General features: G+C 48.4%; 1 protein-coding gene across 2 annotated transcripts in view; it reads right to left on the reverse strand.

Annotated features, from left to right (window-relative positions):
* MORC3 (MORC family CW-type zinc finger 3) overlaps positions 1 to 27,839 on the reverse strand; it is a 644,813-nt gene that overhangs the window by 447,203 nt on the left and 169,771 nt on the right. For both annotated transcript variants that reach the window (XM_078656878.1, XM_078656879.1), the window contains exon 4: positions 11,892 to 12,106. In XM_078656878.1, coding sequence (XP_078513004.1) covers positions 11,892 to 12,106 — 215 coding nt within the window. The remainder of the gene's footprint in view (positions 1 to 11,891; positions 12,107 to 27,839) is intronic.

Raw genomic sequence — 27,839 nt, forward strand, 5'->3', positions numbered from 1 at the left:
CAAAGCCGTAGCATATGCCTCCATCAGGCTCACGTCACCCCCACACCTGGAAAAGGGAGGATAATGGGGGGTGACTGTCAGGACAGCACGTCCGGAATGTTCCGGGAACCAGTGTCCCTGACAACAGTAGAAGGGGAGGTCGAAGACCTTGGTGACAAGCGCCTCGACTTTCCAAGTGGTGGACGAAGGCCCCGGACCCCAGAGGACAATCAACGGCGAAACCGGACAGTAGAGAGACCTGCCATAGACCGCCGTGCTGAGAGAAGCTTCATATGGCGCTCCCACCGAGACTTCGGTTTCAAATGTTGGCAGGTTTCGCAGTCCGTGCTCGCCGAGACACCACATACAAATAAGATGCGGGTCCATCACGGACATCTGCCGCAAACAAGAATGACAAGGTTTGAAGCCCGAAGGCATCGCACATTGTTCCTGACGCGAATCGTCGAAAAAGGGAGGCCTGAAAACAGGCCAGAGGAACTGCTCATTCCGGATCTACGTTGCACACGGAAAAGTAGGAAACTGACGTCAGCGCGCCGTGAGGGACTTTTATGACCTCGCTGAATTTGCGTACGAGGATGACGTAAGGGCAGGGTCGTGTGGCCCCGGCGCGCAGAGGTGCCGCTGCAAAAAAAATTCTAGATCCAGTCTTCGGGATATTCTTAGTTAAGCAATCTGCGGCTAGATGTCTCTATCAGATACTAAAATTGACACAGATGTTCTCTAGTGGGTTTTAAGTACAATCCACACAACAGCTGCATGTCTTAGTGTGCATGCAAGCTTCTATCGGTCCTTACAAAAGCCATTTGACCCCAAGGGGCGCATTTGAACATGGCTGAAACACATAGACCTTTCACAAGATAAGAAGGATCAAAATGACATCCTTCATATATTCACCACCTTTTAACATTGACCAATAGGCTCAACAATCAAATTGAGGTTTAAGAAAATAGAGTATTTGAGTCAATTTTATAAGCACATCTCACTGGAGCACTTTTCACTCACCATCATAATCTCACCCCAAAAAAACAACCAGCTCCGCTGTAATCAGGCGGCGCGGCACACCCTGGAAACATTCAGTGACCAGGTTGGGAACCCTATGATGAAGCATGTCACCTACTAGGTAGGTGAGTGAGGATTCTTTTTTCAAAACCTGAGGGTTTCCTAGGCAGAAGAAACTCCTGGTACATCCAGCTAAAATCTAGGCACAGATGTGTGCCTTATAATTTCTTTTTTTTTTTTTTTTTTTGCATGAAAAAAAATATAAAAACAAATAACCATGAGACTGCAATGTGAGAACATGAAATGACAATATGGATGATTTTGCAAAAAGAGAACAATTCAATAACAATATAAATACGAATCATATTGACAAAAAGCAGAAATAAGGTGATGTGACACATACGCACCGACAATAAACAAAATAATACATATAGGGCCAGATGTAGGTAAATCTCATTTACCGATTCATAAATACCGAATTTTACCGATTCGGTAAGATTCGGTATTTACCGATTCGGTAAATACCGAATCGGTATTTGCTATTGAATCCTATGGGCCTTGAAGCCCATTGGATTCAATAGCAAATACCCATTCGGTATTTACCGAATCGGTAAAAATACCGAATTGCTAAGGGGGACAGGGTGTCACTGACACCCTGTTGCACCCCTGTAACTGGCTTTGGCGCCATGTGGCACACATACATGCCCTTAGGGCATGTCTGTGTGCCACATGGCACAGGTGTACATGCACAGATGTGCATGTACACAAGAATTCGTAATTTCCCATGCAATTGTATTGCATGGTAAATACCGAATTCTAAAGGCCCTGTAGCACTGTTAGAAGTGCTACCTACATCTCAAAATACATATTTGGTAATTTTACCGAATGGTAAATTTACCGAATCGGTAAAATTTACAGAATCGGTAAATTTACCGATTCCCGTTTTTTGGGCCCCTACATCTCCATAGCCCTTTACCGGTCGGAAACGGACGAAAATCGGTATTTTCGTCCGATTCCGACCGGTAAAGGGCTACCTACATCTGGCCCCACAATGAATAAAACAATCATGTGACATTTCTGAAATCGACATCTACAGATGGGAACAAAAATCAAAGGCCAACTGAATGTGAAACGATCATCACTTCGCTACTCTCAACTTGGGTCTAAAGGGAGCTATCCAACTCCGGTAGGGGTAATGCCTGATTGCGCTGGAGACTCATGTGTTATTTGGCGTCGGGATATGTACTCTCTGTATGGGCCCCAAATGTCGACAGGTCTGGAAGAAGTGGGGAGTAAAGTGCTAAATTCCTCGCAATTCACATTGCAAATCGCCAGACTGTTTAACCAGGAGCGGAGAGTAGGGGCGCGTCTACTGCCCCACAGTAATGCAATCTCTCGTTTAGCCAAAAGAAGCCCAACGCCGCCAGCCGGCGAACCGTCTTAGGAAAGTTTAATACATAACCCAATAGGGCGATCTCAGGTAAAGGAAGGAGGGGAATAGATAACATATCACCCAGGGTGGAATGGATATCAAGCCAATATTGGTGTATTTTAGGGCAAGTCCAGGATAAATGGGAAAAGTCAGCAAAGGGGGCGAGACATTTACAACAATGGTGAGCCCTAGCATTGTCAATCCTGTGTGCATGGGCCGGGGTGAAATACATCCGTCGGAGGAATTTGAAATGAAGCAACTTAGGACGACTATTCAAACAAGCACTGGCGTTGCCAGTAGGTCTCGTAGACTGCAGTGCATCCTTCTTGCTGTAGTAGGGCGATTGGGTGGCTGTTGGTAATTAGAGAGTGGCCGGAGGGAAGCCGGATGGGGGCAGGAGAGCTGAGAGGGGCGTGTTAGGGGAGGAGAAGCCGCAGAGCGCACGCTGGGCGAAGCCCTGTGATGTGCTGTGCGGCCGTGAATGCCAGCGTGTTAGGGGAGGAGAAGCCGCAGAGCGCACGCTGGGCAAAGCCCTTTGATGTACTGTGCGGCCGTGAATGCGCGTGCTTGTTTGCTCACGTGAATCACGTGAACTTCAAGAAAACCGCACGAACGAAACCCTTGGTTTCACGATTTTTTTTAGCACTTGAATTCTCGCTCCCTCAATGCGCTTGCGCGCATTTAAGGTCACGAGACCTAAAAAACGTCCCACTGGTCGTCAGAGATGGGTCCCCCCAAGTCCCCTTTCCAAGCAGCCCGGAGCCTGGAGTCATCTATTGGTTTGAGCGTACTACACTGTTTGTACAATTTGGAAATCAGGTGTGCATTGTTTGGGCTTTGAATCAACAAGGTGAGGGGAGGGAATTCAGTCGGCGCCAGAGGAAATGAGGAAAACTCAGGAAAACTCAGCTCTCAGCGTAACCGGGTAAAAATGAAAGTGTCCATGAAGGAGCGATCGCTAAACCGAGCCTCTTCCGTCAAATAGAATATATGCCCATCCGGGAACAAGTCACCAAGGATCCATACGTTGAACTTCACCAGCGTGCGTTCTACCAAAGTCTCGCCAGTAATAGGGAACAAGCATTTACAATGCAACGGTTTCGCCTTTGGAAAAGTTAGAGGTATTGGCATTGTAAATGACAAAATGTGTATTTATGTGTTGGTTTTGAAAACAGATAAATAAATGGCATTGTCATTTGCATTGCCAATAGATTAATCTCTTGCAAATGTGAGACCTATTGTACCCTACGGACGAGCTCAGCAGACAGCAATTACTACCACACACACACACACCCAGAGCCAGCCACACACACACACACCCAGAGCCAGCCACACACACACACACACACCCAGAGCCACACACACACACCCAGAGCCACACACACACACACACACCCACACCCAGAGCGCGCCACACACACACACACACACACACACACACACACACACCTAGAGCCACACACACCTAGAGCCACACACACACACACACACACACACACACACCCACTCTCCCCGTGCCTAACAAAACAAGCCCCCACCACTTCGTGGCTCTCTACACTCTCTCTCTTGTATCAACCGGTGGTGCACTTTGGCCATAGAGCCTACTGTTCAGTGGACCAAATAACTACCTTCTGTGGGCACAGGCCCAGTTACACATTGTCCACTGAGGCAAACACGTCTCTAACCCCTGTATGGTGGTGGTGGCACGTTCGTCACTGTCCTGTACCGATGACCATCCCTCACCCCATGAGACAGTGCCCACTGTCCTGGTTAGTCAGTGCCCGCTGCCCCTGTGTATACTCTCCGGGTATATGTTGCTCCCTGTAGCGCTGTACACACACTTGCCTCCCTCTTCCTAATACTCCAGTTTAACCCTGTCCCGGTACGTCACTTTAGTGAACGCTCTGCCCGAACTCATCTGACAGCGGCTCCTTACTGTAGTGAGGGTGGGGGCGTCCGTGTGGCTGTGCCCCCTGCTACTTCCCGTCCGTGCAGCCGCGGTAAAGTAAATACGGCTAGCCACATGTAAACAAATGCGCACAGTCTGCACTCACTACTCTGCACACTCTGCACACTAACTTTTCACTCTGCACACTCACTTTTCACTCTGCACACTCACTTTTCACTCTGCACACTCACTTTTCACTCTACACACACTCACCACTCTGCACACACTCACCACTCTGCACACACTCACCACTCTGCACACACTCACCACTCTGCACACACTCACCACTCTGCACACACTCACCACTCTGCACACACTCACCACTCTGCACACACTCACCACTCTGCACACACTCACCACTCTGCACACACTCACCACTCTGCACACACTCACCACTCTGCACACACTCACCACTCTGCACACACTCACCACTCTGCACACTCACCACTCTGCACACTCACCACTCTGCACACTCACTACTTCACAATATGCACTCTGCGCACTCTGCACTCACACTATAATAATCCTTATGTCCGGTAACCAAGGGTTTGTGTGTTTAATACACCCCAGCACTGCCAGTTACCAGCGGTTCAGTGCCCCTTTGGACGCCGCACAACAACGTGAACACAGTGAGCTCCGAGGGCAGGGGCTTGTCCCGGCTGAGAAGGGAGGGGGCATTGAAAGTACAAAGAATTGTTGCTCCTGTACAAATCCGGGCTGACGTTCTTTACAGAGCCTAAAACAAATCAAGAGCAGCTTTGCGTGTACCTGTGTTAGCCTTTTACATGTACTTTACTAATAACCGGCATGTTAATAAATAAATAAATACGTGCGACGGCAATAAAGCAGCATTTAAAGCGATCAGTTTCGCGATCGCTATTGTTAAAATAATAAATAAATACGTGCGACGGCAATAAAGCAGCATTTAAAGCCATCACTTTCGCGATCACTATTGTTAAACAAGCAAAAAGAAAAGTTTGCCAAGCAGAGGGGGTGATTGGGGGGAATAATAAAGATGTCGTACCTTCAGGACTTTCTCTGGGTTTGCACACAGCAGCTGCCCATCAGGTCCGTGGAAGAAGGGGGTAGTGGGTGAGATATGCAAAACAAGCCTCGTCCCCAAAAGCCGATGGGCTCGAACACGCCCCTCCATTTCCGGAGCTCTTAACGTGTAGTATCCCCAGGCACACGTTTAGTCTGTAATACCTACAAAGACTGCCACTCCGAGGCTTATAAATTTAAATTGAAAGCGTTTGCTGGCAGCGGGCGGAAGCTATTTGAGGCAGCCTGCTCTATTTTCGCCCTGCCTGCTTTGGATTCGTAGCAGTGTGAAGAGGTAGAAGAGACTGTGGGCTCCTCGATGGGGTTTTGTGGCAGTGGGGAGAGGTGGAAGAGGCTGAGGGTGCCAAGCAGAAGGAAGCCGTTTTAGGCAAACTGCTCTTTTTGCGCCATGCCTGCCTGCTGGGAAGAGACTGACGGCACCGTGCGTGAATAAAGGTGCACATGCTGTGTGATGAAACGCGGTGCTTGTAACTGAACACTATAAAATAAACAGCAAGGAACCATAAAGCAATACAACAAAACAACACCCGGTCCAACAATAAAAAGTATAGACTCGGAATCACTCTATCTTTGAAAAAAGATATGAACTGCTGTGCGGCGTGATGGTGCAGTTAGACCCTGGGGCGGGTGAAAAGTTATCGCAGTACGGCTATTGCTGCCTCAGGGTCTGTGCTCTCAAGGCAGCAGTTACTGCCACAAAGCTCCGGCATTTGAGATTCGGGGCGTGTTCTTGCAGTGACTTCAAGATTAAATACCAAGATTTTTAAAAAAGCAAGAAACGCCCCCGAATCGCGTCGTGACGGGGGAAACAGTTACCAACAGGATCGCAACCATATTTAACCTTTATATCAAATCACAAGCACCGTTATGCCCTGACCAAGCTACATCTGAATATAGAGCACCACTTCATCTCTTTCCCCAAAATTAAAGAATGTGACTTGAGATCTAACCCATGTCCACGTGAGGGGATGCACCAGCAAATAGTTTCGCACTGGGGGCCACTAACGGTAAAGCTGATCCCTGGGCCTCCCTAATCATTCCCTGCCCCTCCCCTTTAACTGTTCCCCTGTCCATTCCCTGCTCACCTTGCTTTGTTCTCTAATCGCGGTGTCCCATTCACTCATTCTCATGTCCATTCGGCGCCCCATTGTCTATTTATTGGCCATTATAGCTCTTTCGCGGACTCCTTGCATCGTCCACTAATTCAATGTTTACACTGACTCATTCATTGTTCAATGCCTCGTTATCTAATCGGCCTTTCCTTCCGCCCTTGTCCTTTCACCGGTCTGTTGCTTCTTCCACCAGTCACAGTAAAGTATTCAGTGATGATCACTCTAACTCTTTCGCAGTTTCACCTGCATTCATTAATCACGGCCTCCCATTCATTTCCCCAAAGTATTGGAAAAAAAGTATTTCAGATGACTTGTTCTTAGAACGTTTCGCATCTTCCGTTCCAAGTGTGAACAGCAGAGGGCGCTCCGAACATTCGGTCTACAACCGAGCTGAGAACGGCGCACCAAAGACGAGTTATTTATTTGTTAATTTTCATATTATTGTGCACAATATCTCACAAGTGATTATCTGCAACACGGTGTACTTTACACTGTACATTTAATAAATTCCAATCAGTAATTTTGGGCAGGTTAGGGGAATATTGAAAATATGTAAACGCGCCTAAATAAACACCGTGCACGTGGTGAATGGGTTTACCCTGGGCGGGTTTGTGAATTCCTTTGGGTGTCGGGAGTTCCGCTCCTGGCCGTGTTCGGCTCGGTTTGACCTAATTTGCCGTTGTGGGTGGACAGCTGGAGGGCATTCTTGGGGCAGTTCCACCGGCAACAGACACATTGGAAATGAGAAAAACATGGCGAAAAAAAAAATAATAATAACTACCGCCCACCGCCGCATGAAGTGCTAAAAGGGGCAGGATGAGAAAAACATCGCCGGAACGCCCACGAATCGCCTCGGACCATGACGGATAGATCTCACTTCCAATGGCTAGCCTCCATTTATGGAGCTAGCCAATGGAAGTGAGAGGCGTGACAAAGGCACCATACTGTTCTCAAAAGTTTTCGCCTGCGCGAACGCTGCTGCGCAGCGGATGCCAGGCGAAACCTAAAAAGGAGGAGTTCGGCAGGGGCAAGGCCGGGGAATATAAAAGATCTAATCCCAGAAGTCTACGCAAGCTAATCCAAGCCCAGCAGGTGGTGGAAACCGTTTGGATGTCCCGGGGCTCCCGAGGGAAACCGGTAGGAAGAATCGTAAGAAGCTGTCTCGGGAGAACCAGATCCGCCTCCGGTCTCAAATACGGAATACGTGCGTCCGGATGGAACCAGGCATATGCGTAACAGCACTGCGCGACTAAATAATACAAATACAGATCCGGTACACCCAGCCCTCCCCTTTCCGAGGGTAAAGTTAAAACCTTCCAGCTGACTCGGGGGGGGGGGGGGGGGGGGGGGGGTCTTGTCTCCCCAGACCAAGCAAATCAAATTCGAGCAAAGTTGCGTAAAGAAGATTTTAGTTAAAGGAACAGGAACATTATAAAAAAAATACAGAAACCGGGGCAAAACAATCATTTTAATGATTGCAATTCTTCCCGCCATGGACAGGGGCAAGCGTAACCATCGGGTGACCTGTGTTTCCATCAATTGCGGAACCGTAGTTGAGGCGAATAACCAAAGCGGTATCAAGATGAATGTGGATACCCAGGTATTTAATAGAATCCGCGCACCATTCCAACGGAAACTCAAATGACCAAGGCACGGTGCTGGCCGTGAGAGGAAATATGACAGATTTGTGCCAATTAATATGAAGCCCGGTAAAATTGCTGAATCTTTTGATTTCCCGAATCAATGGTGATAGATTGTCGTGAGGAAGTCGGACATACAGCACCATGTCGTCAGCGTTCATGGAAAGCAATAGAGGCCCAATGCGAAATTGCAGACCGCGCTGTAGATGGTTCTCTTGAAATTGTCGAGCTAATGGGTCCATAGCTAAAATAAAAAGCAGAGGGGATAGGGGGCATCCCTGCCTAGTGCCACGCGACAGAGGAAAAGGGCCAGACAGAGTGCCGTTAAGACGCAACCGGGCCGTGGGCTTAGTAGATAAAAGAGTAACAGTGGCCACGAAGCACTCCGGCATGCCCATCCGACGCATGACCGAAAGGAAGAAAGGCCACTCAAGGGAGTCAAAGGCCTTTTCCGCATCCAATAAAACTGCGGCGGCCGGTGTGGAAGGGTCGATGCAGTGCAGTACAGTGAATAATGTCTGGAGGTTAAGAGAGGTGGACCTGTGTGGAACAAAGCCCGACTGCATTGGGGAGATGAAAGACTCCATCAACAGTGAAAGCCTAATGGCGATAACTTTGGCCAAGATCTTGTAATCCAAGTTCAACAAGGACAGTGGCCCGTACGAGCCACACTGCATGGGATCTTTCCCGGGTTTTGGGCAATAAAATAATCACTGCTTCTCTTAACGTCGGAGGAAGAACACCCGCCTCCAGGGCCTCGGCATATACCTCCACCAATTGCGGCACCAACAGATCTCTATAAGCTTTATAAAAGTCAGCCGAAAAGCCATCAAGCCCGGGGGCAGAGGATGCGTGTAGGGCATCGATCGCCTCCACTATACTGTCAGACGTGATAGGGGTCAAAAGGAATTCCTGCACGTAATGCTCTAGGTAGACCAGCGCAACCTCGGATAGGTAAACCCAACCTCTCAATTACCAGTAAGAGGAACATCCCAACATCAAATCCCAAAAAACAAACCATGGAGGTATTCACCATGGGGCATGGCGACGCCACGCCAGACGGGCAAACCAGCAATGAAACAACAGAACAAGCAACAGTCAGTAACACACGTGAAAGAGCCAAAATCACTTAAGTGACACGGGGCCAATTGACAAGCAAGGGAAAGGGAAAAAACTGCTCTAAACCATTCCCCGTGGGGGAAAAAAGGTCTATGCTGGATTGTTATGCCTGCTGCGAAGGATAAGTGGACCTGGAACCACTCGATGCCCCACCTGCGTTATTCTTAAAGTCACGAGCCGCATTTGGAGTGTCAAAGATCCTAGGCCGGCCATCAATGTACACCTTGAGACGAGCAGGATAAAGCATGCTGTAACGGAGGCCCAGATTTCTCAGCATGGCCTTGACACTTTGATATTTGCGCTTGGCCTCCTGCACCATGACTGTGAAGTCCGGAAAGAAAGAGAGGTTACATCCCTGCCACTGGATTTCACCCTTCTCGCGGGCCGCGCGAAGGGCAGTGTCCCGATCGCGAAAGTTCATTAGTCTGGCTACAATTGGTCTGGGAGGCAAACCAGGTCTGGGGCGAGGGCCTAAGGATCGATGTGTGCGTTCTACAACAAAGACCTGGGTGAAGGATTCCCTGCCGAACAGATCAGAAAGAAGCTGCTCCACGAACGTGTCCAGTCTGCCAGTGGCTGTCGTCTCCGGAACGCCAAGAATGCGAATGTTATTGTGGCGCCCCCTGACCTACAAATCCTCATTCTTTATGGCCACTTCCTTAAGGATCCTCTCCACCCTTTTGAGCCGCTTCAAAGAGGATTAAGCCCCATCTTCAATATCAGAAACCCTCGCTTCAACCACATCCAGCCTACGATCGTGACCCTGGACCTTAGCGTTCATGTCGGCAAGTTTTTTGTCAAGGTCATCAAACCGGGCATCTAGAGCTTTGAAGCCCGCCCTCATTTCGGCAAGCATGGCAGCGGCAAGGGGATCCGAGACAGTCGCGTCAGGAGGAGGTGTCTCTGCGGCCGAGCTCATTTCAGGATTGGATGTGGCCCCGGGGGGGTTAATCGAACTGGATCTTGGGTTGCCGAGGGTCCTTCTTGACCATCGTGGCAAGTTAGTAGCTCCTGTAAGGAAGATGACCAGACTACAGGACCCCAAAGTGCGGCGCTGGGCAGGTAGCTTCAGCCAGGCAGGAGGGCAGGCGCCGGGGTGAAATAAAAAGGAAACCCCGATCTCGGGGGAAGAGCGGGGTCGCCGGAGTGGGCAGCCACCCAGACACAGTGAAAGGCGCAGTGAAATCCGGGACACCAGGCAACCACTAAACCAGGATCTGATGAAGCGCCACCAGGGAGGAGCCAAAGGAAGATGGGATGAATATAGCGCCAGAAAGGTGCCACTCAACAGTGGAGATACGGCAGGCCAGCCAGGAGAGAATCACACGGCAGATTGCAGTGGCCAAAGATGGTCAGCAGGCTTCCGGATGCAGGCGCTGCAGCAGCCAGGCTGGTAAGGCGAGAGGCAGATGTAAGCTCATCAAGCTGGGGAGGACGAGGAGCAGGGAGCCGAGGCAGCCACCAACGCTGGCCCCAGACCGGAGGGAAGGGGGGTCTAGAGAGTCCCCTCCATTCAACCGGCCATGAAGCACACCCCAGCCGTCGAGAAGATGGGGAGCCCAATCGCCCACCACCACCAGTCCACCACCCCACCCAAGCCCCGGAACCCCCCCTCCGTCCCCCCTGCAACCGGAGCTCGAGTCCGGCCAGCTCCCCCACTCAAGGCCCCGGCTTTCGGCAGCACGGTAGGCCCGAGGGCCAAAATGTCCGCACCTGCAGCGGGGGTCAGGCAGGGAAGAGGCGGGCAGCGATCGGGCCACAGGAGCATACACCAGGGCAGGCGGGAGTTGGGAAAGAGATCGGGAAGGGGGCGGCAAGGGGCACTGACTCACCACGTCCCCGGCAGCATCAAGATGGCGGATGGTAGGCCCGAGCCGGGCCCCGGTGGTATTGGGAGCCGGCTACGTCCAGTCGGTCCCAGCAATTATGGTGGCATCAGTCGCTGCAGCGGGGCCCCGTGATCGCGGGGAGATGGAAGGTGCGCATGGCGAGGCTCTCGCACGGCAGGATCAGGGCTGGTATCATCGCCCGACCGGCAGAGCTCTAAATCAGATGCGGCCATTTCGGTCGCCTCCGTAGCCACGCCCTGTGCCTTATAGTTAACCAGCTCTTTTTGATTTTATATTATTACTTGGGAAGAGAACAGGCCCATTTCCTGACTTCTCATTCTTACATTTTGTAGAGTCAATACAAGAAACTCCCCAAACTCACAAAGACACCGAAAACCACCTTCCTCTCACTGTAGAGTAAAACCCACCAAGATGTCTATTCGTAAACCTCCAAAGCCCAACTTTTAGGACCGTATCTTTCAGACTAAAACAATTTACCATCTGCTCCTGCCCATTTTCCCACCTATCCCCTATAATACTACTGTTACAACTCTTTATAGATGATAGTTACCTTGTTAAAAAAACATTGTTTTTGTTAAATGATATTCTCTGAAGCCTACGCTTCTTCTCGCGCCATTTAAAGTGCTCTCAAACCTGTTAGTGTTCTGGCCTATATAAAAGTGTTAAATACCCACAAATATCAATTTTGACTATTACACACTAATTTCATTACAGCATAGCAAAGGATATGGTGCTTGTTGTAAGTTATAATTGGAACAACCACGTGTTCAGCCTTTATTGCTTCCAGATAGGTCTGTGACAACATTCCAATACATAAGACATTTTCTTTCTTGGTGAAAACAATTGCATCTTTGCCCAGGCGCATTGATCCAGATTTAAACCCGTTTCCATATAGTCCAACTGGAACATGGCCGTTCACTGTGACTTTGTCACTGAAACCGAAACTGAAAAAGAAAAGTTTACAAAGTATGTTAGAAAAGAAGCAAGGGCAATTGTTCTCAATATAGCATGGACACCTTTCTAGAAATAAAAGATGACTAAATGGAGATTCCTACACCTTAAACAAAGGCTCCAGAGAGATACCAAAAACATAATATAAAGTAGGGTTAGACCAAATCACCAGTTTATGGCTACTACAAAATGTAGATTACGGGGAGTGTGTGACTTTTTTGCAACCACTTAACCATAGCTTAGAAGATATTCACTTATGTCCAAGTCTAAATACAGTCATACAGCATAGACCCCGGGCTGCATCGGACAGCCTCACAAAGTCCCATTGTAGACTGAAATTTACAACCAGCAAAATGACCCAAACTCCCCTGTTTGGTTACTGGCTCATATTCGGTCTAAGAAGGCACAACTCACAGATTCAGACTACTGGTTCTACTAGAAAGACATTTTACTCTCTGGCGGTTTGTGTTGTATGTGGTGAGCACATACTAGGAGCAGCACAGTAAAATGAAACAAAGACAAAACTTACAAATTTTGATCGTTTTGTTCAATAAATTAAAAATTCCAATAAGGTTCACAAAATTCAGATGTTCTACACACAAAAAGAGACCAATAATTGCATTATGGGAAAATATATTGCATCTCATGAACTATATAGTTATACCATACCAGCTAGTTATACCATACCTAATATAGTTATACCATACCAGCTAGTTTCTTATGGATGTTTACCTTATTCTAAAAACTGTTTGATTAAAGCAGTGTTCAGTGAACACGAGGTACCTAAAAGAAAATTCCTTAAGATTGAAACACTGACTTTGTGAATATAGGTGTAATTTATTAAAACCAGCAACAAATCTAAAAATTAACCAATTAACTGGTATACAACAGATTGCAACTAGTAATGGTGATTTAACAAGTACAGGTTACTCATCACCCACAGAGAAAACAAGAAACTATGCTTGCTCCGGTACTTCGTATAATTAACGCTACAAGCACCAACTGTGACTCTTCGAGCGATATTTAACTAAATATATGATATACCAAAAGCTACACGCTTAGTAAATTACAATTACAATAGAATACTAATGATTTGGAGACCAATGAGGTATGGGAATCTAGAATGGACAGAGACAATTATGTATGAATGTATGAAATTCACATAACAAGCCTAGCCAAAAGGTAGCGGAATGCTGTATAGGGTCAAAGACAACCAAATTCAACACGTGATAGACGAGGTAGTGAGTTGCTGATGGTTTGTGCATAGTGGTGTAGTTTTCTTTAAAAATAGGAAGTCTTCAGCCTTTTCCTAAACTGCAGCAGCAGTGGGTTGGTCCTGAAGGATAAGTGGATACTGTACTAGATTCTTGGTGCATAAATGGCAAATTCTTGCTGCATTTATTTTTCTTTTTTTTGTATACTTCTCAGTCTGCAGTCTGATGGTGTCCTGGCCAAAGGTAGTGAGCTTGTCTGCAAGATAACCAGGATGCTGATTGTGATGGCTTGTAAAGGATGCAGCTGGTTTTAAAGATGGTCCCGACCAGCAGGGGGAGCCAATGGAGTTCCATCACACTGGGGTGATGAGATCATATTACTTTAGGTTCTGAATGAGACATGTTGCAGAGTGACGGATGTCCTTAAGGGCAGTCAATGTAGCATCTGAAAGGCCATGTGGTAGGGTATTTCCACCTTCCAGAAGCAAATGTATGAGGATTTAAACAGCAGTTTTGAATTTGTTTTCTTAAGAAACTGTTCCACTTTCATTAGAAGAGAGAGCTGGTACCAGGCAGAGATTTTTTTTGGCAATGTGTTCCTTGAGGGAGAGGTTGGTGTCCAGGATGAATGCAAGTGACCTGGCATTCGGTGAATGTTGGTGTTTGAAGCAGTGGAGGTGAGCAAAAGAATGATGGGGGTGAATGTTTTGATTTGTTCTGCATCTGTCCATCAATTGTGTGCCTTTTGTTATCTGCAAGTACAGCACCAAAACAGGTCCACAAAGAAGTTCAAGGCAAGCTCTGGAAAAACCAACAGATCACACCTTTCAATGAGTGTTTGACCTTGTGTGAGCGAAGCCTCTGTTGACATGGTTAGCCTTGCTATTTGCCTGGAATTTGATGTTTTGATTGTAGCCCACAGGGTCCCTTGTGCCAGTGATTATTCCGCAAAACATAATGACAATTGGTACTTCTGCCCTCCTGTAAATCCCTAGTAAATGATACCCAGAGCCTGGGAGCTGAAGAAGGTCCACTCGGCCCCCGTCACTAGGGCCCTGCCATTACCCCTGCAGCTTGCATTCCCTTCGGAGGTAAAAAGTCAACATGGCACCCTGCCTGGGTTCTATGCCAGCCAGCACTCCCTGTAGGTATAGGTTAGTCACCCACCTAAAAGACCTTACAGCCCTAAGGAATGGGGCACTACACCCAGGTGAGGGCATATCTGCATGAGTAGATATGCCCCTACAATACTTTAGTAAATTCTTAAATATTGTGAGCGCCAGAGAAGCCATGAGTCGAGTTTCACAGCACCTTGATCACTTCACTGAACCCAGGAGTGTTTGGTACCAAAACAATTCCTCGTAATAAATGCACACTGATGCCAGTGTGAGATTAATTACACCATGTATTCAGAGATCTCTTCAGAGATGCCCCGTGAAAACGTACCAACCCTGGTGTAGGTAGTGACTGGCTTTAGGCAGCCTGCCACACAGATGTTTCTGGAACCCTGGGTAGAGATCCTCTTCTCTCTGGGACCAGAAACAATGCACATCCTGGGCAGAAGTGGCATACCTCCTCGCAGAGGGTTGGGCCACTGCTCAAAAGGAGAAGCTTCAAAGTCTGGCCACCTTTGTAATGCGACCCCAGCCACTGCTGCTAGCAGCAGATGGCAAACCTAGAAGAATAGGAGGTGTGCCCACCTCTGCCAACTCCACGTACCCCTAAGGTGGAGGAGGCGAGGTAAAGCACAGCTTTCCGTCCCCGCCATCTTGAAGATGGTGCAGTTTGGTGCTTACCTGACCCTTGCAGACTTTTGGTCCTGGAGACTGGAAGTGTAAGCGTGATACTTAGCTGTTTAACCGCAATATTGGTTTCAGCATAGGATAAAAGTGAACTGTTTAGAAATTGTTCTAAGTGTCAACTTTTTAAAGTGCAAAGTATTTTTAATTTAAAACGTACTTAGCTTATTATGCATATTTTGGTCTTAAAAGAATAATTGTGAGGAAGACCCCGGGTGCGGACCCACTAACACCACCTGAACCCCAAAAAACCCTGTGTGGGTACCTTACCGTAGATGACGACAAGGCATCCACGAGGTCGGAAATAATGCACAACTTCTCCCTCTTCCCGCAGAATGAAGCAAGTGACCCGGAAACCATACATCCCGAGGGAGGCGGGACGAATGCCCATTTCGACCAGTCTGCACCGCCTGACAAAGGTCAAGCGGGCAGATAAAGCAAGGAGACAAGACATCTGGGGTGTCAGCCGCTAGGAAGTACCCGGAAGACGAGAAATACATTGAGAAGCTGCCGAGACCGCCGTTGTTACCAGACCCGAAGTAGATTCGGAAGTTCCCGACACCTCGAAAGAGGACTGGTGGATTCCGGAGGACATGCACGAGCCGCCACAACTCAGGAGAGTTGTGGCCCCCAGCAGTACATGACGGTGCTCAGGGCAACGAGGCGAGTGGAGTTTTACGGGGAGCGGGGTACACAGGAAGTGGGACACACTAGAGTGCTGCTGCGGTGGTGGTTGTTCCTCGCTAGACTCTGATTTTTTTCCCGCTTTTCCCCCTCATATGCCTTGCTCATACCACTTCCCTTACTCAGTCACGATTAAGCGAGCGCTACGAAGTACTACATTGGGGATCGGAAACTAACTGATCCTCGCCTCATTTCGTTATCACCTCCTTTTCATTTTACTCTAGCCCTCATCCTTTTGACCAAATTGAGCACATTGTATGGTGATGGTTAACCAGTTCCTATAGGACATCATAACCGACTGCTACTTTTTCTTCCTTTCTTTTGCAGTAAACTCCGGGACCCCACCTGAATTCCCCAGCACCGTAAAAGGAACTCTTGGATATCCCGGAACGTCAACCTCTGACCAGGACGCCTAGGAGAACACCTTTCTACACAATCCTGTGCTGAAACAGACTTACCTCAATACTACTTTTTTTTTTGTTCCTGACATAAAAAAACCTTTAGCAATACTGAGCTGTGCCTTACTTATCAATAAACGCTACAGTATTGATCCTATACGGCCTCTTCGCTTCTGTTTCCGACCGTCCCTCCGACATTTATTTTTCAAAAATTGGTGTGGATCTCCTTTTTGAGTCATGTGTCTATTATTGGTCAATGTTGTGCAATAAATGTCTTACATTCCTCTGGGTTAGGCCTAAGTCTGCTCGCCCACACTACCACTAATAGAGCCCTTTGGGTTTTACATTGAACCTTGTATACTTTTGGGTAACCCCTAAACTCAGTGCGCTGTGTAACTACCTAGTGGTTATACCATATACAGAGCCAGCTTCCTAGACCTTTACAATACTTTTGCTGATGCATATGGAATATGTATACACAGGTCATCACGCATGCACATGTATGTGTGGTGACACAATGACAGCGTCACAACACTGCTTGAGGCAGTCGCCCTTATTCTAGGTTTCCTGTCAGGGTGGTGGACATTCGTCCTGTAGCGGTAAAAAAAAAAAAAAAGGAGAAGCTTGGTAGCAAGGTGCAGCTGATTGACCCCTCAAACATGTTTTACAAAATGTGTTTGAAAAAGAATTAGGTGGGGAAAAGAATATTAACAGTGGACCAGGCGGGTTGTTTATAAGCACCAACTAGTAGCGGGAGTGCGTAGATAAGCAATGAAGGACCGGTTTGTTTTTTGGGAGCCGGGCAGTTAAACCAAAAAAAACAAAAAACAAAAAAAGCAACAACAAAAAAACACACAAATCCAGAAGTAATCGAGAGAAGCAACACACAAGCTGGGAAAGGGAGGGGGCACAACACTGAGAATGTGGGGGAAACAATTTCAAGGAGGAGGCAGCACATGAGACCAATAAAAGCACCAGCAGTTGTGTGGAGTCCTGAAGGAAAAGTAAAAAGTATTTCTTAGGATGTAGGCAATAGAAACATTCATTTCAACCTGTCAAAATTATGCTAAAGAAGGTATACTCCATGGGAAGGAAAAACACCACAAAAAGAAGAGCCATTGAGTTAGAAACATGCAAATGAGACTGGTGAGAAAGTAAACCAAAGGTAAGTAGTGTCCTGACCCAAAGCCCACTCACTGTGAGTATTCATACTGTCCACGATACTGTCCACAATAGCTCTTAGACAAGAGACCACTGAAAGCGGTCTGCAAGCAGGACATAAAAAATTATAAAGCGAGGCAGTGGTACCCCAGTCATCTGGTAAGAGGTACATGATTTTAAATGAACAAGTTACTTAGCTTATTTGACGATCTTTATGATGAATACTCTAACAGAAGATTCCTTACCTTTAGAAAATCCCCATGTGCCAGCCTGAAGTTTTACAGCATGGCGCCCACAAGTCAATAGGTAGAGTCATGCAGCTTCGCATTAACTTTGTTCCCTCTCCCAGAAGTGACAACCGAAGGTACATCCAAGAGCTACCTCTGTTTGCCAACGTTGGTTTCTTGCTTGACTCTATCCACAACTTCAGACGCAGAACCAAACAACCAATAAATGTACCAATGAGAAGAACAAATTGTTTCTTACCTGTCGGTGTAGTTTTGCAGCTTGAAGATCTTTCTGGATTCACTATGCTGTGCATATTCCGCAATCTGGTGGTTGGGTCCGGAATCGTAGTCTTTTTTTCGCTTTCTCTCTTTTTTTTTCGTAGCCCAGGTGGGCGTCGACGTCCCACCATTTGGTGTACCTTCGGTGACATCGGCATGCTTCCGGCGGAAGCTACCACCCTTGGGCGCCATCTTCGGATTCTTTTTTCTGTCTCTTTTTTCTTTTCTATGTTTGTAGTGAATCCATGGCTATGTTAGTTAATCCTTTTTTCAACCTAATTCTTTTCACGTATCTTAGCTTGAACTTGCTTTCTTTTCTATGTGTTTCCACCTTCTTCTCCAGCCTCATCTTTCTGGCGGAGGTGGGTGGGTTCGCTAGTGAATCCAGAAAGATCTTCAAGCTGCAAAACTACACCGACAGGTAAGAAACTATTAGTTTTGCAGCGTGAATCTTTCTGGATTCACTATGCTGTGCATAGATTTTGTAGCGGTTTTTGTTACTTTTGTGGCGGCTGGGTGGAAGATGAGCATTGGTTGTTGAATATATGTTGAAGCACCTTTTGTCCTACTTGTGCTTCTTGGTTCATTTGTACATCCACGCAATAGTGCTTAGTGAACGTGTGCACTGAAGCCCATGTTGCCGCCAGGCATATGTCCTGAATTGGTGTGTTGGTCAGAAAGGCAATTGTTGCTCCTTTCTTCCTGGTGGAGTGGGCCTGCGCCCCTCCTGTTAGCTCCTGGCCCGCTTGTTTGTGGCAGAATTGTATTGTCTGTGCGATCCATCGGGCTATGGTGTTTTTAGTCACTGGTTTGCCCATGTAACTGTTTGCGAAGGATACGAAGAACTGTTTTGTTTTCCTGTGTCCCTTCGTCCTTTCAATGTAGTGCATCACAGCCCTTCTTGCATCTAGAGTGTGGAGCGACCTCTCAGCGCTTGTAGTGGGGTTTTGGAAGAAGCTAGGGATCTGAATAATCTGATTCATGTGGAACCTTGACACCACCTTTGGCATGAAGTGTGGGTCTGTTCTCATCACGACCCTGTCACTGTGTATCTGGATGTAGGGTTCCTGCAGTGTGAGTGCCTGCAGTTCGCTCACCCTTCGTAGCGAGGTGATTGCTACTAGAAAGGCTGTTTACATGGTTAGCATTTGCAGTGATGCTTTGTGGATGGGTTCGAAAGGTACTTTCATGAGCTCCGTCAGTACCACATTTAGGTTCCGGGCCGGTGGCGGCATTCTCTTTGGTGGCGCTATTCTTTTTGCCCCTTCCAGGAATCTTTTTACGACTTGGGATGTAAAGAAGCTTCTCCCTGTTTCTCCTCTTGTGTATGCCACAATCGCTGCCAGGTGCACCCTCAGCGAGGATGAGCTTAGCTTAGCTTTAATTAGGTGCGTGAGGTACCTTAGCACCGTAGATTCCTTGGTCAGTTTTCTATGGAGTTTTTTCTTGCAACACCATTGAGTGAATCTTTTCCATTTTTCCCCCATAGCACTTGCGTGTGCTGGGCCTTCTTGCGCCACGCAACACCCGCAGGGTGCTCTCTGGTAGTTTTAGATGTGCGAACTCTAAGTCCTCAGGAGCCAGGTTGAGGCTCTCCGGCTCTGGGTGTAGAACTTCCCCGTTTTCCATGGAGAGTAGGTCTCTTCTTTTTGAGAACTTGTGGGGGGGGGGGGCCCTGCGCCATCTCCATTATCTGAGAGTACCAGGTCTGCCTGGCCCATTGTGGTGCCACCAGGATGAGCGTCATGTTGCTTGTCATGCATTTGTTGAGAACCCTGGGGATCAGTGGTATCGGGGGAAAAACGTAGGCAAATGTTTTTGACCAGCTTATCCATAGGGCATTCCCCTGTGATAGTGCCTCTGGTTGCCTGGATGCTAAGTATTGGCATTTCGCATTCCGGCGTGTTGCAAACAGGTCTATTGTTGGCGTGCCCCATCTCCTGAATAGTCTCTCTGTTTCCTGAATATTGAGTTCCCACTCGTGGGACGCGGAGGTCTGCCTGCTGAGCCAGTCCGCTTCTACATTGTCCTTCCCTGGCAGGTGTATGGCTAGCAGGTCTATTCTTAGTGGTATAGCCCATCTCCAGATGTCCTGTGCAAAGCTTGACAGAGGGAATGGTTGAGTTCCCCCGTTTGTTTATGTAAAACATCGTTGTGGTGTTGTCTGTTTGTATTAGCACCTTCTGGTTGTACAGGTGTTTCTGAAAGGCCTTGAGGGCTAGCAACACTGTTTTCAATTCCAGGTAATTGATGTGTCTGACTGCATCTGTAGGGCTTCACAGACCCCTCACTCTGAGCTTGTTCATGTGTGCGCCCCATCCCTTCTGGGATGCGTCTGTGGTGATGGTCACTGTTGGGTCCGGTGGTGTTAGAGGTTTCCCTACTGTTATTCTTTCTTTGGTCCACCACCTTATTTCATCCTGCACTCTGTGCGTCACAATCACTAGATCCTCCCAACTTCCTGTAGCTTGTGACCATTGCTGTTGCAGCCACTCTTGGAGTGGTCTCATTTGTAGGCGTACATTGGGGACCAGGTGTATGCATGACGCCATCATCCCCAAGATCTTGCTCACAATCCTCACTGTCAGAGCTCGCCCCTTCTGGTAGTGACGTTTCTCCCTCAGTAGGCTGAGTGTCCTCTTCTCGCTGGGTAACACCCTGCATTGGACAGTGTCGATTTGAGCTCCCAGGAAGATTTTCACTTGCTCTGGTTCCATTGAGCATTTTCCCCAGTGTATGGAGAAACCCAGGCTTGCTACCGTTCTTGTGACCTGTTCTGCATGATCTTTGCATGTCCTGTAAGAGCTTGCTTTTATGAGCCAATCGTCGAGGTAGGGGTACACGTGTATCCCCTTTCTTCTTAGATGTGCGGCCACTGCCGCGAGGCATTTGGTGAACACCCTTGGTGCGGACTTTAGGCCGAATGCCAGGGTCGTGAATTGGTAGTGATCCTTGTTCACTGTGAATCTTAGCATGTGCTTGTGCTGCCTGTTCATGGGGATGTGCAGGTACGCATCTTTGAGGTCTATGGTGGACAAGAAGTCCCCGGGGCCTTTATCTGCGGGATGGCCTCTTGTAGGGACGTCATCTTGAATTTTTGAGTCTTTACGTATTTATTAGTTTAGGAACCGTAGGTCCAGGATGGGTCTTAGACCACTTTTGGCACCAGGAAGTAGTTTGAGTACACTCCCTTGTTTTGTTCTTTGAATGGGACCCGTTCGATGGCCGCTATGAGGAGGAGTTCTTGGGCTTCCTCTTGGAGTAATCGCAGCTCTCTTCCCGAGTGCTCTCTTTTCTTTGGCTTTCTGTTTGGTGGTCTCTTTTCCAACTCTATCCAGTATCCGAACTGCATAATGTTGAGTATCCACTTGTCTGTTGTTATTTTTCTCCACTCCCGGAGAAAAAATCTCAATCTTCCTCCTACTGGCGTCACATGTTCCTTTGTGTCTTGTCCGTGTAGGCCTCTCCTGTTTGTTTTCCCATGCTCCTCCCCGGAGGGTTCGAGTGGGAGAGCACCTTTTTCCGTGTGAAGTCACTTTGAGGGGTGTTGTTCACCGCCTCTCTTTCTCTGGCCCCGCCATTTCCTCTTGCTCGAAAGGACTGGCCCCTGCTCTGGTAATTCCAGTTTTGCCTCTGCTGGCCCTGGTGACTTTGGTTGTCACCCTGTTGTCCCTGGTGGAATGCCTGGTGTGATTGCCCTTGTTGGCTTCCACCACCGCCGTTCGGCCTCCGTGTAGGAGTGCCCCTTCACATCCCCCTGAATTGCAGGGCCCCCATGGACCTTGCCGTCTCGTTGTCCTTCTTCAGTTGGGTGAGCTTCTCATCAACTTGGGCTCCGAACAGTGTTTCACCGTTGAAGGGTGTGTTCAGGATGTTGTTCTGAACCTCAGCCTTGAAGCCTGAGATCCTGAGCCAGGCTTGCCTTCTCTCTGTGATGCCTATAGCCATCAGTCTGCTGGCTGTTTCTGCCCCATCCAAGGCTGTCTTCAGGCACGAGTTAGCGATGCTTTTCCCCTCTTCCACAAGGTGTGATGCCCTCTCACGGTATTGTTCCGGGAGGTGCTTGAGCAATTGGCCCATCTCATCCCAATGCTGGTATTGATGTCTATTCAGGAGGGCGTTGGAGTTCGCCATCCGCCAGTGCGTTGCGGCGTTCCTCTCTATTTTCCTGCCAGTTAGATCCATCCTCCTGCTTTCCTTGTCAGGTGGAGGTCCAGATGTTGTTGGGACGTTTGCCCTTTTCCCGGCCGTTGCAGCGATTATTGAGTCTGCTGTGACGGATCCCTTGATGTAAGCTGGGTCCTGGGAGGAGAATTTGTATTTCTTCTCCGTCCTCGGCATTACTGATCTGCATGTAGCTGGGTCCTTGAAGGCTTCCTTCCCCTGGTCTGTGACACTCTTTAGCATGGGCAAGAACTGGCTTCTTGTCTGTGTGGGGAGCAATGTCTCCAGCAGGAAATCTGCTTTTGGCTTCTCCTTTTCCAGCTTAACTCCATAGGCTGCTGCCGCCTTCCTGACCACCTCATTGTATGCCCCAATGTCATCCGGTGGCGAAGGCCTCGAGGGGTAGGTCTCCACAGCCTCCTCCGGGTTTTCGGCCTCGATGTCCTGCCATTCCAGGTCTTGGGCCGTCGAGGAACCTGAGCCGTAGTTTGACTGCTGCTCCCCGTAATCCCCTTCAGTGTAGTAGAGGTCTTCTTCCTCTTCGTGCTCCAAGGGGTCCGGAGTTTTCGGCGTCTCTTCAACGTCGAACTCCTCGTGCTCCTGTAACTCAGCGACGGTCGGTGCCGGCTTCGAGGGGATCCTGTAACTTCTCATCTTTTCGCCGAAGTCCTTCTTTCTCTGAAGGATATTCTCCATTTGGGCCTCGAGCCTTCTTTTCTTTCTCTGCATCTCTGCGGCCTGCTCATCGTCGAGCGTTTCGGCTACTCTTTTCGGCGGCGGCGTTGACGTCGAAACTTTCTTTGGCTCCTTTTCCTTCGAAGTCGAAGACCCTTTTTCGTGGGCCTGCTTCGATGACCTATGCTTTTTGCTGGTCTTCGGCCTCCGGGAGTCCTTCTCGAAGGATCCGCTGGGCTCTTTTTCGGAGGATGCAGCTTCGGTCGTCGAGGTTTTCGGCGCCGGTGCTCCTTTCGAGGCTCTGGGCTCTGACTTTCGAGAGTCTGCCTCTGGCTTTCGAGACCCTGTGGGGGTTTTCGGGGTCGTAGACTCTCCTACCTTGTCAGGCGTTTTCTTATCGGTCTCTGCGACCGTGAAGTCATCTGGACCTTCGGCGATGTTGTCCTCGTCGTCGGTGGAGAGGCCCAGTTCGTAAAGCGTCGGGGCCTGGCTTTTGCCCTGCATCGTGTGGTGGGCGGTCCTCTGTCTCTCTCGAACTCTGAGTGTCTTCGGCTTGAAGACGGAGCAGGCGTTGCAGTCTCTGCTCTCGTGGTCGATTGGCAGGCAGAGGTTGCAGACCGGGTGCTGGTCCTTCTGCGCGAACTTGTGGTGGCAGTTTTTGCAGAATTTAAAGGGTGTCTTGTACATCCCTGCGCTCAGGTGGCCCCCTGTGTGCGCATTCCTCCAGGGACGTCGAAGATCTCTAAGTTCTTCCTTTCTTCGTCGTCTCTTCTCTGATGGTCCTCTTCTGCCGATCTTCTCAGGTCTTTACCGTCGAAGAGTTTCTGTATTTCCTCCTTTTCCCCTCCAACACTTCTGGAGCTTCACGCGATGATCCAGACCCAACGGCGGAAAAAAGAATCTGAAGATGGCGCCCAAGGGTGGTAGCTTCCGCCGGAAGCATGCCGACGTCACCGAAGGTACACCAAATGGTGGGACGTCGACGCCCACCTGGGCTACGAAAAAAAAAAAAAAGAGAAAAAAAAGACTACGATTCCGGGCCCAACCACCAGATTGCAGAATATGCACAGCATAGTGAATCCAGAAAGATTCACGCTGCAAAACTCTAGTTTGGAACCTTTTCAGATGAGAAAAGTGACCACTTTACAGAAAGGGAAGGTTGGAGGGCAGTGAGGAATCTACAGTTAAAGTAGCCACAAGAAAGAGTGTTATCAAAGGTAAGTAACTTTTTTATGAATACTTTTAACCGCAAAATACTCACCTTTAGGATAGAAACCAAAGCAGTACTTCCTGCAGCAGAGGGTCTGTGCAATGGCTAAGACCAAAAAGTCCTGCAGGACCGAACAGGTGATATATCCATCATGTTGGAACAGGCTGTAAAGGAAGTAGTGCTTCGTGAACATGTGCAGCGATGCCCTTGTCACAGTCTGACAGATTTCCAAGCACTCCTCTTGCCAAAGCAGATGCAGCATCTTTGAAACAGTGGAATAGGCCATCAGTCCTTCCGGAGGCTACTTTTTGACCTAAGCACAGCGGATTTTAATCCAGAGGGCTATACATCTATACAAAGTTCTGTTTTGCAAAGTCTTATCTTTCTTTGCCCCAGAGAATCCTACAAAAATGTGATCGTCCGCTGAGGGTTTTTGGTGCAATTAATGCAAAAGCATACAAATCTTTTTGGAATCCAGTCGATGAAACCTCTCCTCCTCTTTTGAGGAGCAAAACTAAAGAGGCTAGATTAGGTTGGCAAAAAGGCCATCCTGGTTCTGAAAACCTGTTTGTTTGAAAAGAAAAGGTGGTGTTGGACAGTTGCTCTATAAGAGCCTGGAGCTCACTCATACGGCGCAATGAAGTAATCACAACAAGGAAAAGAGGTATCAGGGTCAGAAGACACAACGAACAGCAGTGCAACGGCTCAAAGGAAGTGAACATGAGTAATGTCAAGACAACACAGATTCCCACTGTAGCTTCACACAGGGCATGGGGTTTAAAAGGGAATGGAACATATATCAAGCCTTTTATAAATCACATCACAACAGGTAATTCACAACAGGTAATTTAAACAAGGATGGCTGGTCTGGTAAACGCAAAAAGGCTGCAAAGGGCCAACAAATAACCTTTACTGGGGCCCACTGCAGGTCCTTGCTTGGTCGGAGCTAACACAAATAATAAAACATAACTGGCTTCTAATGGGTCCGCATAGCAGACTCCATACAGGGTTACACATTTGTCCCATCACCGGGTACAGGTGGACTTTGTTGCGGCACACAGGGCAGCAAGGATGATATCCACAGTTAATGCAGTGGACAACTGCGTTAGAGAGGATGTAGACTTACAGCTAGAGAGTCGTCCTCGAAGCTGTGCAACCGGGATAGTGTCACGGCAACGACGCTCAACATTCTGTGATTCTGGGCAAATAAAGTAATCTCCCCGTGTCTAACAAAAAAAATAACGTGTCCATCTGTAACAAAACTGGTGCTCATTGAAAGTACTCTGATACCCAATATCTCAGGTCTAGTTAGAGCTATATAAAATTCCCAAAAAAAAAAACTCACAAATTGCTTCGGAGGAAACTTATGGTGTAGACCTTTAAGAAATCTTGCCACAAGAAGACTGAAAAAGAAAACTCAAAAAAGCCAAAAGACCCCAACACATAGCCTTTAATAGTGCCCAACAAAACTCCTTGATGGGCTAACCCCGATAACAGTTCAGGCGGCTTAGTTTGCAGCGGGTCAATCTGACGGGTGCCTAACCATGCCACAACTTGTCCCAGCGCCCGGCGTACACTAATTTCATAGATGAGAGCCTGTATGCCAGAAGAACATTAACAATTTCAGGAAAGACCGAAGGAATCTAGATGCCACTGCGCAATTTCTATGCACGGATGTGTATTCTGTGCAGGTTCTGGTGAAGAACTCTGTCCTGCTAGTGCAACAGAAGAAGATTCTTTTGAACTGGTAGCCTGACAGGGGGACAGACACTCAAGCCTAGCTGTTCCATGTATTACCCTTTCCTGACTCAATCCAAAGCAATTAGGGTGACTTAGGCTCGGTCGTTCCCGATCTTTTTCACAACTTGGGCAGAGGCGGAAAGGCATGTGGGACTAAATGCTCGAATCTAACCAAAATGAGATCCTTCTTGGAAGAGAGCCTTCTTGGAAGCATCAACGCGAAAAAGTGTCGACACTGCACATTTAATAGTGGTGAAAAGATCCAACCAGGTTTCCCCCACTGTTAAAAGATGTGTTGCACCACCTCGGGTGCATCCGCCATTGGTGATACGCCAGGTGGCGCCAGTTGAGCTCCTCCTCCTTGGCGCTTAAAGGTCCCGCTAGGTGGTTTACAATCTAGGAAATGCCCCAATGCTCTAGCCACTACCAGAACAAGAACCCCACACCACCCTGCTTGGTGCAGTACCACATGGCTGTGGCATTGTCCAAGAGGACCTGCATTAGCCATCCTTTTATGGACGGTAGGAAGGCCTTTAACACCAGGCAAATGACCTGCAACTCCAAGAGATGGATGCGAAGTCAGGTTTCTACCAGAGACCTCTGATCCTCACCTCTTCCGAATGATCACTCCTGCCCAGTGTAGACACATCCATCATCACGGTCATCTTTGGCTGGGGTTGGAAGAGGGGTTGCTACCCGTGCTACTGAGGTCGAACAGACACCAATGCAGGTCTTCTGTAGATTCCTCAAAAACCTGCAATGGAATCGGACAGGTTCTGTTGGTGCTGGTCCACTGAGACTTCAGATGCCATTGCACAGGCCGCATATACCACATGCAGAGTAGACTAGGAGGCGAAGAAGCCTCAGTGCCTCTCGCACTGAGACCCAGGAGCAAGGTTGAAGCTTTGGGCCATACCATGAATGCCCTAAACTTGTTTGGCTGGAGAGAAGGCCCTGTATTGCAATGTGTCCTGGGCTTCTCCAATGAATGGGAGCCCCTGTGAAGGAGTAAAGCACTTTGGCACATTGATTGTGAACCACAGTGATGTTAGGAGGGTCACCGTTATTTAGAATGGCCTAAGACGGACTTCAACAGTCTATGAGGTAGGGAAAAACTAGTATCCCAACCCCTGAAGGCGTTCCGAGACCAACTCCATCCCTTGTGAACTCCAAAGCGGCACTGGTGGGGCCAAAGGAGTGCATGGCAAACTGAACGTGCAGCTAGCCACCACTGAATTGCAAATAATACTTGTGGGGCAGGAGGATGGGTACAAGAAAGTAGACAGCATGGAAGCCCAAGGCCACCATCTAGTCGCTCAAATCCAGGGCAGATAGACCCTGGGCCAGCGTGAGCATCTAGAATCTGTCCTCCCGCAGTAAGAAATTCAGACTGTGGCGATCCAAAATAGGACGAAGACCTCCATCCGATTTCAGCAACAGAAGTAACAACTAGCCCTATTTCCAAGGCCAGTCTTCTTCCCCTGATCCCTTTGACAAGTTCATGGAACAAGATGGACAGGTGCTCCTCTGACAGCTGCTTGGACATAAATGGAAAAAAATTTTTTTATGGCAGGGCGTAGTTCCACTTAACGATCTGAAGAACCCATCTGTCGGAACTCCAGACCACCTCAGCTAGACTCGTCCTCAGCATCCCACAACAAGACCACATCACCCAGCACCTACGAGACCCTCCACTGGTTCCCTGTCAAAAAAAGAGTGACGTTGAAACTGCTCACTCACGCCCTACGAAGCCCTCCACAACACCGGACCCCAATACCTCAATGAAAGAATCTCCTACACTCCCAAGAGAAACCTCCGATCCGCTGACCTGGCCTTGGCTGAAATCCCCTGCATCCACAGAGCCAGAACAGGTCCATTGCGGCCAAGACCTGAAACAAACTCCCCCTCAGCATCATAGGAACCCCCACACTGCAAGCATTTAGGAGGAACCTCAAGACCTGGCTTCTCAGATGACAGGAGTCAGGTAGAGCCCCTAGATCTGGCTTTCGATGCCGGAGCTGCCGAACCACCCTCCCCCCAGCACCTTGAGCCCCTCACAGGTGAGTAGTGGGCACTACAACTCCCTGATTGATTAATAGATTTTTTGGCACCCTTGGAGAAAAGGTCAGACTGTGCCTCGCAGTGGGTGGTCATGCACCATTAAGAACAAATTAA

Source organism: Lissotriton helveticus, chromosome 8 (assembly GCF_964261635.1).
Source record: "Lissotriton helveticus chromosome 8, aLisHel1.1, whole genome shotgun sequence".
NCBI lineage: Eukaryota > Metazoa > Chordata > Amphibia > Caudata > Salamandridae > Lissotriton > Lissotriton helveticus.